Raw genomic sequence first — 18,022 nt, forward strand, 5'->3', positions numbered from 1 at the left:
AAGCCACCCCCTTCATCTATAAAAGGGGATGCACATCCTCCATCGAGGAGACGGAAAAAATAGGACCGAACAATAGAACACATTCACACACATTCAAGCAGCTACGAAGCTCTTGACCACCTTTCAATCCTTCGATCAGAGACTTGGGACCAGTCCCTCTCTTGGCAGTTTGTATCCCTTACTACAGATTGTTTACGGTGCTAATAACACAAGCAGCAACAAACTGGACGTAGGGACGTTCCGCCCGAACCAGTATAAATCCTGTGTCCTTTAGCGCACCATCCGAGCCTAACGCGCATTACTATAAATTTACTTGCCGGTGCTTGTACGAAACACCGACAGCAACACACTAGCAAAACTATAGACACACATTTAGATAGTTTATGTTTTGCATAGGTTTTGCTAAGGTTAGTAAAAGAGGCCATAGTTTAGAGTTAGAATTTTAAGTTGCCTAATTCATCCCCCCTCTTAGGCGTCATGGTCCCCTACACTTTGGTAAAATATTTGTGAAAAGCTAACACACGTGCACAAGTTGGTGAACACTTGGTGGTGTTAGCATATTTACAAAGGTGAAGAAGTTGGTAAAGAAGAGGAGGCGAAATTGGGCTCGGGGTGCTGCCTAGGTGGCACCGCCCTATTTTTTCTGAGTGCAAGGGTTTCATGGGGTTGGCCTGGGTGGTCACCGCCACCCCTAGGGCGGTGCCACCACCACCCCTGTCCGGTGACCAACGGCTAGTTTCAATTCAACCGTTGGGGGTGCCCTCGTAGAAACCAGTAGCTTTGCTCCAACGTCTCTATTTGGTTTGGAGGCTATAAATAGAGGTGGAGATCGAGCTTGGGCTGGTGGCTGAGCACCCTTAAGCCTTGGTGCCTTGTGTAGGTGTGCTTGGATGCCCTCTAACTCACTTATGCTTGATAGTGATCATCCGATTGCGAGTGAGTGTGATTTTAGTGCGATTGCATCGTGAGGTTGCATCGAGTGGCACTAGGTGATCGAGTTGCAAGCCGGTGGTGCTTGTTACTCTTGGAGGTTGCCACCTCCTAGACATCTTGGTGGCTTGTGACTCCGTTGAAGCACGCGAGAAGATTGTGCAGTGCTTCGGAGAAGGATTTGAGGGGCGTTGTGCTCACCCCGCGGGGATCGCGAAGAGCAACTCTAGTTGAGTGTGTCATTGAGCTACCCTCACTTTCGGGTAGGTTCTTGTGGTGCCCGACATGCGGGCTTAGCGGGTGATGCCAATTAGCCGCCGAACCACCAAGTGAGTGTTCGACACAACGGGGACGTAGCTTGGTGGCAACCAAGTGAACCCCAGAAGAAAATCACCGTGACAACATTGTCTTCATCATCTTCTCGGTGGTTTGCATTCCGCGAAACACAAGCTTGTATTACTTTCAATTACATTTTGCTTGTGTAGTTGCTCTTGTGACTAGTTTAGCTTTAGTAGCTTGATAGTTGCCTTCTTGCTTGTGTAGCATAGAAGTAGCTCCCTTGCGTGGCTAATTTGGTTTTAGTAACCTTGTTAGTCACAATGGTTAGTTTGTGTAGCTAAGTAATTTGCGCTCTATAATTTGGCTTGTGAAGCCTTGTTATTGAGCATTGCTAGTGAGCTTGGGTGGCTTTGTGCTTTTTGCATCACTAGTTGTGTAGGAGCTCCCCGGTTGTGTGAAGTACTAGTGAATAGGTATGTGTGATCTTTGCTCTAGAGTTGATTAGGTGAGCTCTAGCTAGCAACGACACCTTAATTACTTGATTAGGATCTTTTTAAGGTGCTTATGAACTTAGATAGAGGGGTGTAGTCTTGGCTAGACCGATTGTTTTAATTCCATGTTTGTTTCGGTTAGCCGGCGCGATTAATTTTAGAAAGGACTATTCACCCCCCCCTCTAGTCCGCCATCTCGACCCTACATGGAGGAGTAGCGACCGGCGGCAGTGGGCGAGATGCAGCGACCGTCGAGGCACGGCGAGAGGCCACGTGCGAGGAGCAACGACCGGCGAGGCACGGTGGATGCGAGAGGGTTGGGTCGCGCGTTTGGCCGAGCGGTTGCCAACGGGACCGAGGGCATGCCATATGTGGCATCTTTTTTCGGATCGGTTGAAAAATTAGCCCCAGATAGCTGGGTTGGATGGACTAGTAGTGAGCTAACAACTAGTCCAAACCTTGGCTAAAGTTTAGCCCACCAATTAATCCACCTGTTTAGATCCTCAAGGGCTAAACTTTAGCAACTAGTTGTTAGCCCATGGGATCCAAATAGGCCTTAAGTTCATCAAGTGCTAAATTTTTGTATAAAAAGTATATTTATCCGACACCATATAAAAATATGATTTTTCTAAGGTGACAAGCCATGGTACACGATTAATATGCTACTGAAACATTATATTATTTTTTCTCACCGTCTTAACGACCTCATTGACAAAACTCAAAACTATAGATTTGTAGATGTCATCGAGAGTACAATTTTCATATACAAAATATATTTTCCGATACCATAAAATAAAGATATGATTTTTTCTAAGGCGATAAGCTTGGTACGCCAATTAATATGCTGATAAGATTTTATAATTATTTTTTAAATATATTTAAAGAAGAAAATCAAAACAAGAACACTGTAGATCTCGTCGAAGGCTACAATTTATATATAAAAATCATCTTCATACGTCGAGTTCACCAATGTTTTGGCAACATAGATGGTTTTAATACGGCAACAAGTGAAAGTAGCATCCAAAAAATATGCACCCTTTCATCTTTTATTTTATATATAGTTGAACCGGCTTCGCTACAAAACAATAGCCATACTGTTTTGGCTCAATTTGTACAGATCTTAGTTTTCCATGCTTCACAGTCTCATATTTAAAGACAAACAAACAATCGAAAAGATTTGATCATATCAATCAACTATTAACCTAAAGAATCAACAAGGAAAAGCTAAAATGATCTGATCACGTGCTTGCATGTTTTCCTGCCATTGAATAATCTCATAGTCAAATAGTAGCTTGCCTCATACAGGGACTGGAGTCGCTTCTTCAGCTTGCAGGCTATTGTAGTAGTCAACAAGAACTTTCCACCCACCCGGGCACATGAAACCGTCTGGAGGATTCTCTCCATTTTTGGCAAAAGTGCGCATCTGGTTGATATGTGAGGTTAACGGTTAGCAGGAGTAAATCCACTGCTAGTATGAAAACTAAATGATAAACGTGGCGAAAACTAACGAGCCTACCTTGGTTCCAGAGATGAACAGAAAATCTTGACTGCGTGAAGGATCAAAGAAGGCCATCTCCTTTGCTACTGTATCATAAGCTGCTACCTGTAAGGGGATAACAAAACATGAGTGCATTCAAGATAACAGGAGATGAAAAATCGAACAAGTTTTTGGTAAAACGAAACAAATCGAATCATTAGTGTACAGCTTGTTTCTTTTTCAAAAACACATGTGGTATCTGCATTACTGAAATTTTATCAGTTTCTGAAAAATTTATCGTCATGTTCTAAAGAAATACAATAGACTAAATCAATGTATCCTACCATGACAGATAAAAACTGTAATAACTTAAATTATAGTACATGGTCGACATTTATTCTTGGCTCCATTAGTAGTAGCATCAGTGGAACTGATGGCTCATGTTCCTTTGCCAAAAACAACAAAGATTCTAGTGTTGTCGTCAAAAAAACAAAGGTTCTAGTGCTCGCATACTACCAGGGAAATGATTTCTTACAGAGTTTACATTCTGCAAATACCATCACTCCATCAGATTCATCTACTATTCATATTCTAGTAAATGCACTTAAAACACACAAAAAAATGGAATAATTGAGAAAGGAACGGTTGTTGCCAGTCAAAAGTCAAATTAAATGCTGAAATACAACTCTGGAGACTAATACAACAGGAAAAAGAATCATGAGTGTATCATATTTCAACAGTTTCTCAAGTAAACACTTATGGACCCCCAACATTTCAATGAATAGGACAATGTCAAATGTCAAGGAAACGTATGTCAATCAAATACCTTGAAGGGCAGTATGTTGAGTTTCTCTAAACCAGGAGCCATGCTCAGGACCTTCTTCCCATGATCTGGGTTGTACAAGTCCCTCTTTTCTGTTGGATGGCCCATTCCAGCAGGATCTCGGCCTACTATATAGAAATTGGCGCCAGCATTAATTCGTGCCTTTGCATGCCACTGCACTTCTGTTGGACCAGCATAATGCATTGGTGAGGGAAATATAGACACTATAGTAGTCTCGGGATCAAGGACTCCATCTTCCAAGACCTGTGCATGATCAACTTCAGCAATTTGCATGATACATCCAGTAAACATCTAAGACGACAAATGTATACCTTGCTGTGTTGTTCCATTCTAACTGGCAGTGGGACATCATCCGCTTTGGTAAAACCACCTAAAGGATGTAGCAGTAGAATAGGATTCTTGTAACCCATTTCCAAGAGACGCCTTCTAGTGTCATTCATCAATAATGCATGACCATTGTGTACTGGATTTCTCAACTGGAAGGCAAACACAGCATCAGCCCCCCGTTTGTCAAACTCATTCCTAAGTTGCCGAGGTGAGAGTCTGTAGTGATCAAGACCATCATTGTATTTGATGGGTTCCAACACCTCCAGGTCGCCACCGATCAGCCAGTTCCCAGCTGACGCAATAGCCTCGTCAACATAGGGTAAACCAGGTGCAGTTGTACCAAATGTTCTTGCGATTCTTTCTTCTTTATTGTGGGGATATATTTCAACTCTGTGGACCAGATACATATGCATAAAAATCAAATATTTTGACAGGAGCTGCATGCAGAAGTAATACGACAAAAACCATGCTTTGTTAACATGAAAGTGTTCTTACAGTTGAGCTAAGTTGCATCGATATGGCATATAAAGTAAAACATGGCTACAATAGTATTAGTGGCACAGTAAAAAACAGGTTGTAGAAAGAGACAGGTAATTGACATGGCTATGTAAAAGCCGATGGTGACACCATGAATAACTAGCTGTAAATTCAGTACATGGCCTATGGAAGCTGTCCAAAGAAAAAAGCTACTAGCAATATGCACAAGAGGAATGTTTTTTTTTTCTTTCAGACCAGAAACATCTACTAAATTGAGCAAGATAATTCCAGAATTGAATTAATAATTTGTATCAGGACCACTTCTTTACCCGGCATTCAGTGGGAACTATCCCCCTGGTATCTCTGCCCTGATGAGTTTGACCAAACTTACCCTTGCGTGTTTAAGTATCAGCGGACAAATGCTTTTTTACACAATATCTGCTATGTGTCACTTAACTAAGGAAGTTATTATTGTGTGTTTCCAAGAAAAGGGAAATATTAAACATCATATGTATCTTTGAGTTATCACCAGGGAATATTCCTCACCAGCATGTCATGTCTAGAAATGTCAGTCTCAGTAGTGATCATGATGTCTGAATGGTCAAAGAAGGGATGAGAAAGAATTTTTATTATTTTTGGAACTTTGCTCAGAATTCATTCTGAAGGAAAAGCAGAGCTTACATGACCAGATTGTAGAAAAAAATTACTATAGCACATAAAATTATAATTAAACATTTAAAATCCACAGCTACATGAAAGAAAGGACTAATTAGGGCCTAAATCTGTTGGGTCATTCGAGTGAGTATAGTTGAGACTAACAGATGGGGGTGACAAGATGATTGTGATATTGCTCCATGCTCCAGAAAGTGGGCAAGGAAGTGTCATGAAGGGATATTCAAAATGGGATAAGATCACGTCAACATGACAACTTGCAAGGGCCACACAAAAAGCATCATTGCTCTCATAATCAACTAATAACTACCGAGGACAGATCTTGAATTCCAAATTAAGTTGGTTGTTGGTTATTAAACGTATTAGTTCACTTCAGATGGGCCAAGTTGAAGTTACATCCACGACAACAGAACAGTACCATTTGACCAATGGTCACATAACCTGACAACCACTCACAGAGATATTAGGATCAAGTTGCTCATTAATCACATGGGTCAAATACGCCTGATAAGGGAATCCTTATGCAATAAAAATGAGGGTGACATGATGGAAAAAGGGACAGCGCCGTCAAGGAGGACAATAGCTTTTAGCCAAAAGAATCCCATCCATTGAACTTGGTAGTGCTGTTATGGCCCCCCAAACGAGCCAAAGTGTGGACTATAAAGAACAAGCAGCAGACCTAAGATGCTTCCATGGAATTTGCCTCAATTAAATTATCAAAAAGTTGGCTGGGTGCAGACATAGTTCATTTATAAGAGGATGCTTGGCACATTACTGTAATAATATGCTCTCGGATATACAAAACTAAAATCACCTATACCCAGCAAACATAATGCCATCATGAGCTCCTAAGGAATTTCAATTGTATATCATTAACGAAACAATTTCCCCCCACAGAAATTCTAACGAAAGTTGCAGTAAACATAGCACAAGAATGTTGTGATTGTTGTGTTTGGTCGAACCAACAACTTCAAAATGGAACAAGCATGTTCTGATAATAGGAATAAGAAAAGGAGGAGCAGGACGTACGTACCTGCGCAGGATGGCGACGACACCGCCGTCGGGCCCCTGTAACGCGACGTCTGGCTTGCCCCCGATCTGCTCCTTGTCGGCGTCGCCGATGGCGAGCACGATGGGGAGCGACATGTTGACGAGGCTCCCGTCGGGGAGGCGGACGCAGTTGAAGTGGAGGCTCTGGAGGTACTCGTGCTCGCGCATGAAGCCGCGGAGCGGGCTGGCCCATCCCTCGGCGAGCACGTGCGCCCACTGGAGGTCGACGGGAGCGAGGCGCACCCGCGGGAGCGCCTCCGCCTCCGCCTCCGCGCGCAGCGCCGGGACGCGGTCGGGCGGGGCGACGAGCTCGACGAGCGCGCCGCCGTCCGGGTCGATGAGCGAGCTGCGGACCGACATGGCGCCGCGCCGTCCGTGCCGCTGGGAGAGGGAGGGGGAGCGCGAGTCCGGGGCGGCGAGGCGGAGGCGGCGGGAGAGGAGGTGCGGGTGCGCGAGCGAGGCGGTGGCGCGGACGCGAGCCGCGGAGGAGGCGGAGGGGTGGTGGAGGCGGGATGGAGTGAGTTGGTGGGTGGTGGCCATGGATGCGCGCGAGGTGTTCGACCGCGCGGTGCGCTTGGGTGCGGGCGGGCGGTGCAGGTCGCTACGGTCACCAGGCGAGGCCGAGGCGGATGACAACACCCAGGTCGCTGATTGGTCACATGGAGGCGAGTGATATGATAGGTAGCATGGGTTTACTCTTCTTTGACCAAATCTTTGGAAAATTCATTGAAAATGACTGGACGATTATAAAAGGTCCATTTCATGTATTCCCTTAGTTTTTAAAGAATATATGGAGTAAAAATAAGCTTCTTTTTCCAGTAAAATATCGCGAAACTACACACTTTAAATAGTTTATTACTCTGTGTAGCAAAATGTGTGAAAAAACAATTTGTTGAAAATGATTTCATTTTAAAATAGGAAGGACCTTCTCATAACTACATTTTACTTCCTAATAACCACATTTTATTTCCTAATTTCACAAAACCACTCTCCATTTACAACTTCAGCAAAACCACATATTTATTGGATAATAAAACGACCCAATTCCACATGGTGTATCCTTGCAAAAGTGTGAGTATGACATGTGGGCCTAATCTTCTTGAATAGAAATTTAGCCAAATAGAATAAGAAGTGTCATCCTATCACAAATGTAGTGAATTATTAATTAATGAAATAATAGTTTTTTGTGATTGTTCAGTTAATACAAATGTAGTCGTTTTACAATATTACTTTACTCTCATGTTTAATTTGTTTATTTCTTTTTCTTATTTGAATGTTGTCGATGTTTCACCACCGATAGCCTGCCACGGGGGTACCTGGGGCAGTATGTTCGGGCTTCGGCGTATGCTGAACTCGATGGTTAACGCAAGAGGCAGTCGATTTATCCTGGTTCAGGCCCTCGATCGTAGATCGAGTAATAACCTTACGTCTAGTCGGCGTTAGCCTTTGCGTTTGATTGATTGTGATATGTTGTGTTGTACAATTGTCATCCTCTTCTCTCAGGAGTCCTGCCCTCCTTTATATAGTCAGGAGGTCAGAGTCCTAGTCAGTTTACAATAAGATTTTCTAGTAGGATTACTTAATAGTTCTACTACTAAGATTATATGGGAAGAATCCTAGTTGGACTAGATCTTCTCTCTCCCTTGCGGGGTATCCTATGGGTCCCGCATCGACAAGCCCCCGAGCACTTCATGGTTGAGCTCTGAAAGTCTCGCTTTGCTCCTTCAAGTCTTGTTGAGTAGGAATAAAATGTCATCCGAGTGCTTTCTGGAGTGAAACCTTGTAGCGCTTCTTGGGATCTTCGAGTGGTGAGTGCTTTTTGAAGAAAAAGTACATCCATCTGGTTGTAGCCCCCGAGCCTCTTGCTATTTGGAACAAGGAGCTGGAGGATCTTGTCTTGAAGTTGCTCTGATTGTTCGTTGAAGTTTTATAAAAAAGAACTCGAATATGGCTCGTTCCGGGTTCTTTTTGTCGTAATGTCTTGAAGTGGTCTGCGTTGAGGAAGTCTTTTGGTGACGTGCGCTTTTTCGAAAAAAAAAGTGCACTCACTGAGTGTAGCCCCCGAGCCTCTTGCTATTTGGAACAAAAAGTTAGAGGGTTTTGATCCTTTATGTTGTTTGAAAATTTGTGTTCTAAAGTAGTCCCCGAGACTTGGATTATGTCATCATCCTAGTAGTTTTGCGGCATCTTTCCGAAGCGGCCCTTTAGTCTTCGATTAAATCATTATCCGAGTAGTTTTGCGGCATGCAGCCTCCGAGCTTATGTCCGAGTTCTTTTTGGGTGGGTGCAATTTTTCGTAAAAATTGCACTCACTGAGTGTAGCCCCCGAGCCTCTTGCTTTTGCTTGCAAAAGTTGGAGGGTGTGGCAGAACCTCCTAAGTTATAGGGCCCACATGCACCTGTCACTGTCCGACGACCTTTGACATTTATGCATATGTTTCCAATAACTTAAAAAGACTGTCGGGTGTCCTCGGGGAACCCCGAATCATCCACGATTTTCGAGCAGGATCACGTTACAGAGTCATTGCAGTATTACAACATTTATTCAAATATCAAAACCAGAGTAAAAACAGCGGAAGTCTTACAATAACATAGTTTACAAACCAGTTGTTTCAAACCTTACAAACTAAGTTCCATAATTATTATAAACCATAGTAGTAGTGGAGTGGCATAACTAACATATAATTAACACACAAAATAAACATCCTGCCCAAGGATCACGCATTTAATTCTCATAGTCAGAACGAACGATAGTCATGCAGCACGATCCAAAACAGATCTGCTCATGAGGCTCACCTGCAACAAGGGGTCAACGAACCCTGAGTACAAAGGTACTCAACAAGACTTATCCGAAATCTTAACTGATAGACTCAGTAATGCAGGCTCAAGGATTCAAGGTATAGCTTTAACAATGATCAAAGTTCTTTTGCGTAAAAGCTCTTTTAACAACATTCTTTATATAGAAAACTTCTCGAGAATTATATATAAAGCTGACACGATCCACACTGAGATCATGAAACTTCATATCCAACATCTTCACAAGCCTTATTTAAGTTCTGGTTATTAATTCTACGATGATGAACAGTGAGTTGAGTCTCCATAACCGAGGAGCAACGACGATTCGAACCGATTAACACCCAGCTGGGAATTCCAGACCACACGACATATGCAGGTCCCCGACCTACATATACCAACCTACCCTCGGATCCTCTAAAGCAAGAACGGGTCCGCGCCACCCGAGAACACAGTACTCCACCATTCCAGCCCATGGCCACGTGGGTACACGCTATTCCCGCCATCTCTCCACTCCCAGTGCGCGAGTAGCCATTCTCGTAATAGAATTGCCAAGTTCAGGCTTACCGGAGTATGTGGTTAGTACTACAAATTCTCACCTCATGCAATTCAACAACGGACGTGCCTTAATCGACACAGGCGGAAAGAACCCGCTCACAAGACCTCCATGTCTTGTGGCTCACACTCACCGAGTCCGCCCGGTCTAGATTTATTACTCCACATTCCCATATCACATGTTAACATAGTTAACCAGTGTTCCATTTGTAACTTGCGGGTGGCAGGTAGTCACCCGACTTTCATCGTTCTACGCATAGCTAAGCAAGACTAGGCATATACGAGTTTAAAACTAGTAATATGGTAAATATGGAATAACAAGGGTGGTAATGCACCAATTAGGCTTTTACTTAACTCCTAATCACTTAATGCAGTAACAGAAAGCAAAAGCGAAATTAATTTATAAAATACAAGGTAGGGTTGTATGCATCCGGGGCTTGCCTTCGTTGACGGAAAAGTCCGGTTCCTGCGACGTTACACAAGTATTCGACCCGACCTCAACAGACGGATTAACCTCTTGAACAGCTTGATTAACTACCACGTTTTCACCTTCATTCACTACACGTAATAACAATGCCATGTTTAACATGATGCGGAATTCGAAACATGATGCTCGATGAGGGATGAAAAATTAATAATTTGAATACAACTTTCCTTCGCGGTACAGTTGCAAGTCAAACAAACTAATTCTTTTTCGTAAACATATACATCAACTACCAAGGATCATTAACAACAAATGACCCAAGGTCATCACTCAATCCAAAATTCCAAACAAAACCTAAATCACTAAAGGTTACTGTTTGCTTTTATGAATTAATTATTTAATTCAAAATTATGAAATAAATCAACTTATTCTAATTGAGCCCAAAATTTTAGTACATGTTCATTACATGTTAACTAAGTGGCAAAACAAATTTCATAATTTTTGGATAAATAAATAAGCCTAGAAAAATCCTGGAAATCCATTTATGAATAAATTGAGCAATTTTTATCACATTTAAAACTTACTGAAAAACACTATTTCATATTTTTCTTAAATACTATACATCTCAGAGAAGTCACACAAAAATTTTCATAATTTTTGGAGCTCTAAATAAATCTACACAAAAATAACAAAAACAGACACTATTCATTCAAATCTGAAAATAGAAAAATCCATTTGAACGCTGAGTCACTGACATCGGACCCCACCTGTCATCATCTACCTCCCGCGTGTTGACTACGACGACGACGGCGTTGACCGGCGCAAACTCACCGACGGTGAGTCCAAAGGCGACGGTCGAGGTACCAAAATGACCACATCATCACGGCGCATCGACTGAAGGCACTAGCTAGACGAATTACTACGAGTTACGAGCTTGGCGTCGGCCATGGCGGATGCGGTGGCTCGGCGATGTTACGCCGGCGAAACGAAGCCGAAAACGGGGAAACAGAGGGCATGGGAAGATCCAGTAGCTCACCACGAACACGTTCAAGCAAGAATTAAGGCCGGAGAAGCAACGGTGAAGCGGGGCGGCGTTCACAGCGATCACGGCGGTGCGAGCAATAATGACGGCGGTGTTCCAGTGGCTGTGGTGGACAAAACGAGCAATCAATAAGATATTAAGCACCACGGCATCACGGAGAAGCTGAAACAATGCTTCCCGAGATCAGAAGCTCACCGTAGAGTACTGGCCACGACGGCGCTCGCTCGACGGGGACTCTGCCGGCCGCGAGGAAGAAGAGCGTGGTCAGCGAGTTCTCGGTGAAATCAGCCGACCACAGTTGACTGGGTGGATGCGCAAGAGAAAGACGGAACTGGAACGGCCTTTACCAAGACGACCGCGGCGCTAGGGAGACGGTGCGGGCTCACCGGAGCTATGGCGGTGGTGTCGGGAAAACAGAGCAAGAGAACGGGGCCAACGGCGACGGCCTGGGCTAAATAGAGCAGCTCAGAAGCACAAGGAAGCTGCGTTGTGGCCTTCACCGCGCCAGCGCGACGCCAAAGACGGCCACGACCGCGCCTGGAAGCAAACCGAAGGTCGCCGCCGGTGTAGCTTTGAGCGGTGAACACTGTTCATCGAAATTACAAGTTTGCCATTCGCCAAAATTCACAAATTACTCCCAAATTTTCATAACAACTCAAAAATCTCCAAACATAAAAGTTGTTCAAAATCAAAAGTTCTACAACTTTGCTTTTATAAGCATCTCCTAATTCGGTCTAGATTTTAAAATGAACTTTTGAATTTGAATAGGGAAATTTACCGAATTACGCCTTTTTGATTTACTCAAAAATTTTCTAAACAACTTGAAAAACTCCAAAAACAAACTTTGTATAACTTGCCAAACTCTACACTTTTGCTTTTGGGCCCAACCCCAAAATATGCTTAGATTTTGAAATGGATTTTCAGGGTAGGGTTTACATGTTGAAACGCGGGGTTTTCTCGAAAAATTCAAAACCCAGTCAAACTTTGAACTTGAGTCAAACAATACAATTCAACACTCATTACACAAATGTAAACTTGTTTTAGTAAATGCACATCAAAGTTTTCACCAAATGCCAAATGCTTTGCAATGCATATGATGACATGTCAGATTTTAACATTTAAACACCCGAGGTGTTACAATCCTTCCCCCTAAAAGAAATCTCGCCCCGAGATTCAAAGCCATAGGGTAAGTAATGGAAAAGGAAATATGTCGCAAGAACACATACAAACTTTGTCCATAAAATAGCTAAGGTTACTTTTACAAAACACAATATGTACCACCGAGCTCAACTAACATTACTCGATTCTATATTGACGCTAAAAATTCGGAAAACTTTTCTAACAAGTAATCTTCTGATTCCCAAGTAGCTTCCTCTTCTGAATGTTGATTCCATTGTATTTTATAGAACTTGATTGTCCATCTTCGAGTAACACGATCTTTCTGATCTAACACTCGGATAGGATATTCGGAATAAGTTAAATCCGGTTCTAGTTCCACCCCTTCAACTTCAATATTCTATTCAGGCACTCGGAGACACTTCTTCAATTGAGAAACATGGAACACATCATGCACAGCTGCAAGATGTTCAGGTAATTGCAAGCGATATGCCACTTTTCCATACCTTTCCAAAATTTGATAGGGTCCAATGTATCGGGGTGCCAACTTTCCTTTAACACCAAAACGGTTAACTCCCTTCATTGGTGATACTTTCAGATATACAAAATCTCCTTTGTTAAATACCAATGGTCTCCGTCGTCTATCCGCATAACTCTTTTGGCGGGACTGAGCTATCTTCAAATTACTCTGTATTTGCCTAACTTTGTCTTCTGTTTCTTTCACAAGATCAACTCCAAAGAATCTTCTTTCTCCAGGCTCAGACCAACTCAATGATGTTCTGCATCTACGACCATAGAGTGCTTCAAATGGAGCCATTCTAATGCTTTCCTGATAACTATTGTTGTATGAGAACTCGGCTAAAGGTAAGCATTCATCCCACTTTTTGGAATAGTTAAGGACACAACACCTTAACATATCTTCAAGTACTTGATTGACTCTTTCAGTTTGTCCATCAGTCTGCGGATGATAAGCTGTACTGTACAGAAGTTTAGTACCCAACGAAGAATGCAATTGTTTCCAAAAGTTGGAGACAAACTGTGTACCCCTATCTGACACAATAGTTTTGGGTATTCCATGGAGACTTATGATTCTTGCTAAGTACATTTTGGCATATTGGATCGTAGGATATATTGTCTTGACTGGAAGAAAATGCGCTGACTTAGTGAGTCGATCTACAATAACCCATACTGAGTGTTGATGCAAAAGTGGATCTGCAAACACAAAGGGCTAATACCCGAATCGATATCCAAAGCGTGCCAGTCGATTTGACTTGCTAATCGACAAGGATGAAGATACGAACACTTTGGTCCTGACAACAGCGATACGCCCGGAAGTCACGGCCAAGAGGTGCTCACGCGGAACTCGAGAATCGCCGAAGATCGCACTAAAACGATGCAGCTCGCCGAATCAATGAGAACTCGTAAAAAAAGGAAAAATATGCAAATTGACGAAGTCGCCGAAAAGTAAGTAGATACAAATAGGAGTAAAAATTGGTTTTGATATTGATTGATATATCTATTACATTGCCCCTTACTCCATATTTATACCCTGATCTAAAGAGACACAACCAAACACAACTAGGACACCAATCCCATATCTAAGGAAACACGTGACTCTTACATGAATCATACCCTAACAAATATAGAAAAGGAAATCAACTCCTATCTATTTCCCTGTCCGCCTCAATTACGATGGAAATCTCACCGTCCTCCTTCCCATCGGCATACTCCCTATTTCATCGGCAGTAGTCTTCAAGTCTTCCTTCATCGGCATACTCCCTGTTTCATCGGCAGTAGTCTTCAAGCCTTCCTTCATCGGCATACTCCATGTTTCATCGGCAGTAGTCCTCAAGCCTCCCTTCATCGGCATACTCCATGTTTCATCGGCAGTAGTCCTCAAGCCTCCCTTCATCGGCATCGACAATAACACCTCCAACCTCATCGGCAACGCACGAGTCCAAATCAACCTTTCCATCGACCATCACCAGCTATCGGCAACCATCTTTACAAACTAGCTTTCATCGGCTATCAAAGTATTCAATAACTTTCCCCTTGCCGATTAGTCCACTCCGATTATTTTGACACGTGCAAAAAACGGTGTCAACACATGCCCCCCAATTTCGGAGTATAAAACCATTAATGCTCCGAAATTTACTCCAGATAACGCTTGCCTTTGCCCGATTACCGTAACTCATTCTCCAAGCCAAAACTTGATTTGTTATCAAATCCAATCAAATCTAATCTTGATTCACGCACTTCAGTAAATATCGCACAATCGCCAACCACGCTTGCCTTGATTATGGTTAAGATACCGAAACAATAACCCATCGGCAAGATCTTAACATGATAATGCTGCCATTTTCAGAATTAAAATATCATGTATCGATATCCCCTCCAAGTCATGATTACTTGTCATCAACTCATCTGTACAATCCCCTAATTATCGCGCGAACAGTTACCATATCCCTCTGAACCGCCTTGACCTATATGCGCGCGACATAGAGATAAGTCCAAAATACCTTTATTCTGGGCGGCTTATAAATAGATTTCTCCGGAACCCTCATTTTCTACCTTCAGCCTCCAATCCTTGGCATTCTCTCTCTCCGGCGGCGACTCCAATGAACAACCGCGCGACCTCAACCAACAAGAACCCTTCTCCGGCGCTAACTTCAAGTTTCCGGCTCGTACCTCCACCTTCCTCAAGACAATGGCCATCAACTTCGACGTCCCCGCGGTTCGCTCCACTTCCATTACCTTTTACTTTGATCTTTTTGCAAATTCATTCAGTTGGTGATTTTTCCTTTCTTCTGTCTTCTGGATTCCATAACCTTAGGAACTGCGCAACAAATTAGTTATCCCAACCGATCAGCCGCACGTCCAATGCCTTGGACCAATGGGCAACCCAGATCCAACCAATCTGATCAATGCAGAGGTTAACAGAATCCCCTTTAGAGCCCAAAATTTCTCTCTGAATTTGTGGAAAGACACATTCCGATCTTGGCCCAAAACCACCAAAGGGTGGAAAGATTGGTACTTGAGGGTTAATAGATCGATGCAAGTATACTGGGCAGAACGAAGGTTAGACCAATGCATTAGGCTCTCTATTGCCGATATGCAGAAAAATGAATCAATGATAATTGCAGCTGCTTATTTCTGGTCAGACACGACCAATACTTTTATGTTTGGACATGGCCCAGCTACTCCTACCCTTGCCGATATCCACATGCTTACTGGCTTGGACATCTCAACTGCCGATGAAGGCTCCATCTATGGTAGAAAGTCTGAATATAGGGTGAATACCCGCAACATCGGCGGTTGGACAGGATATATTCAAGAATACCAGAAAACCGGGACACTTAGCCAGAGGGAACATGCCACATTCCTGAATATGTGGTTAGAAAAATTTATCTTCTGTGGTCGATCAGTAGGACCAACCAACGCCTTCCTCCCTGCAGCTGAACTTTTGGCTAATGGCGTAAGGTTTCCTCTTGGCCGATACCTTCTGAGCTCCACTTATCATCTTCTTCATCAAGTGTCTCAGAAACTTTTGCTTGGCGAACCCATCGGCAACCTGGGAGGCCCGTGGTGGTTTATCAACATGTGGCTGAATGCCCATATGCACAAACGTTTGCAATGGGACTTTTTTGCTCAACAATTCCCACGAGAAATTGCTGAAGACTATGTGCTTGGGGATGATGAATCGGCAACACGCTCACCCCTCAATTTTGGTGAAGCCATAATTGTCCTTCCTGGAACAGAAGCCAACGAAGACCAAATCGGCAGATTCTTTCAAAGCTTCTACAATGGTCTTTCTCGTGATCATAGGGCCTGGGTGCCTTATATTGACGAAGAAAACAGATTCCCCCTTCTTTTCAACTTTGCCGATGACACTCTGAATCAAGATAATGAGCTCATGATGGCTATCATCACTCCCAGGGCAATTCCAGTAAACACATTCGGCAGCGGGAAAAACACCAACATTACATATGAATTTTACAACCCATCGGCAGTATCTCGCCAATTGGCTTTTGGGCAACTGCCAATCAAACTCTGCTTTGCCGATGTGATCAAACCCAGGGAAACAATTACCTGCGGAACAGATTGGAACAAGGTAGTACAACTCTCCCCCGATGTCGATACTACAGATGTTGATATATCCACCTGGACACCAATATCTTTCATCACCGAGTCATATAAGCAATGGTGGCGAGAGTGGAAAGAACAACTGTTCGCAACTTCTGCTCACACATATCGGCACATGATCGACCCTGAATATGCCATCCCTGACGACGCGGTAAGTTTCCTTTAACTCCCTTCTGCTTTTCCCTTCATATATCAGTAACTGATTCTCTTGTAACAGGTTAACAACCCAGCACCATCGGTGAGCAAAAGTGGGAAACCCTTCAATCTCCGGCCTGTTTCCCCAACATCGCCGATCGGCTACAACGCTCCCACCTTAGCCGCTTTGACCCACCAGAAGATTCGTACCAAGACCATCACTTCTAAGTCCAAATTGGCTACATCCAGGGCTACTCCATCGGCCGCTGCTACAACCTTGGTCAAAGCATTTAAGGTAACAACCTTGTTTATTTTCACTTATGCCGATCACAAACTGTATTAACCTTAATCATCAGGGGGTAAGAGCTGCTACTGGATCGTCATCGGCAATTCCGCCGATATCAAGCACCACTTCTTTCGATGAACCTTCAGAGGTAGCTTCTTGACTTTACATTTTATCTGTTAAATATCATATCTTACACTTGTTTTGCAGCAACAATTGGGTACATCGGCAAACGTACCAAATGTCCAAGCTTCACAACCAACAAGTGTCGATGCCCCCCAGCCAATCGTTGCCGATGCCCAAGCAAAGCGCAAAGCTTTAACAGATACTGAAGCACAGCCAAAACGACAAAGGTCTATGCCGATCCCTACATCTGCCCCAATGTCATCGGTCATCATACCTCAAGAGCCCACCACCGATGAAGTCACAGAGGATATCCCATCGGCAAGCTCAGCCGATCCCCCACACGACATACTCCAGGTTGCTTCCTTCAGTCAAGCACAGGAAATTGCCTTGAAACAGGTAAACCGATCAACCTAGCTGATTTTACAATACTCATACTTACCCCTAACTGATCTCCTTTTCTCTCTCTCAGGAACAAGATTCCCCGAACAGCCTATTTTCCTTTGCCATTGACATTTCTGACGACGATGGAGAGGAGACAAGTTCTTCCCTTGCACTGGGAACAATATCGGCAGAGACTAAATCCAAGTTGGAAACCCTCCTGAACTTGCTACAGCAAGGTACCGCCCAACTGGTAGATGACTCGGACCCCGCAAAGGCAATTTTCAAAACAATTCGTGGCCAGGTCCCTGCCGATGTTGAAGAAGTACTCTTCCCAGCAGCTCACTTAGAAAGCCGCCAACTGCAATATCAACGGGCTGCTCAGCGCATTGCCGATAGAGCAGCTCAAGCTCAACTCAAAGAAGAGATGCTACAACTGAAACAAATCGCTGATGAGAAGCACAAGGGCATCGTCAACTT

At 43.5% G+C, this 18,022-nt stretch overlaps 1 protein-coding gene across 1 annotated transcript; it reads right to left on the reverse strand.

The window, feature by feature from the left end:
• Window positions 1-2,714: 2,714 nt before the first annotated feature.
• Window positions 2,715-7,200, reverse strand: LOC136494284 (ATP sulfurylase 2-like). Its single transcript, XM_066490453.1, has 5 exons — window positions 6,531-7,200; window positions 4,333-4,738; window positions 4,004-4,264; window positions 3,217-3,303; window positions 2,715-3,123 (listed from the first exon to the last, which is right to left on the reverse strand). The coding sequence occupies exons 1-5, from the start codon at window positions 7,085-7,087 to the stop codon at window positions 2,998-3,000; spliced, it is 1,437 nt and encodes a 478-aa protein (XP_066346550.1). The 5' UTR covers window positions 7,088-7,200; the 3' UTR covers window positions 2,715-2,997.
• Window positions 7,201-18,022: the final 10,822 nt, after the last annotated feature.

This window comes from Miscanthus floridulus, chromosome 11 (assembly GCF_019320115.1).
Source record: "Miscanthus floridulus cultivar M001 chromosome 11, ASM1932011v1, whole genome shotgun sequence".
Lineage (NCBI taxonomy): Eukaryota > Viridiplantae > Streptophyta > Magnoliopsida > Poales > Poaceae > Miscanthus > Miscanthus floridulus.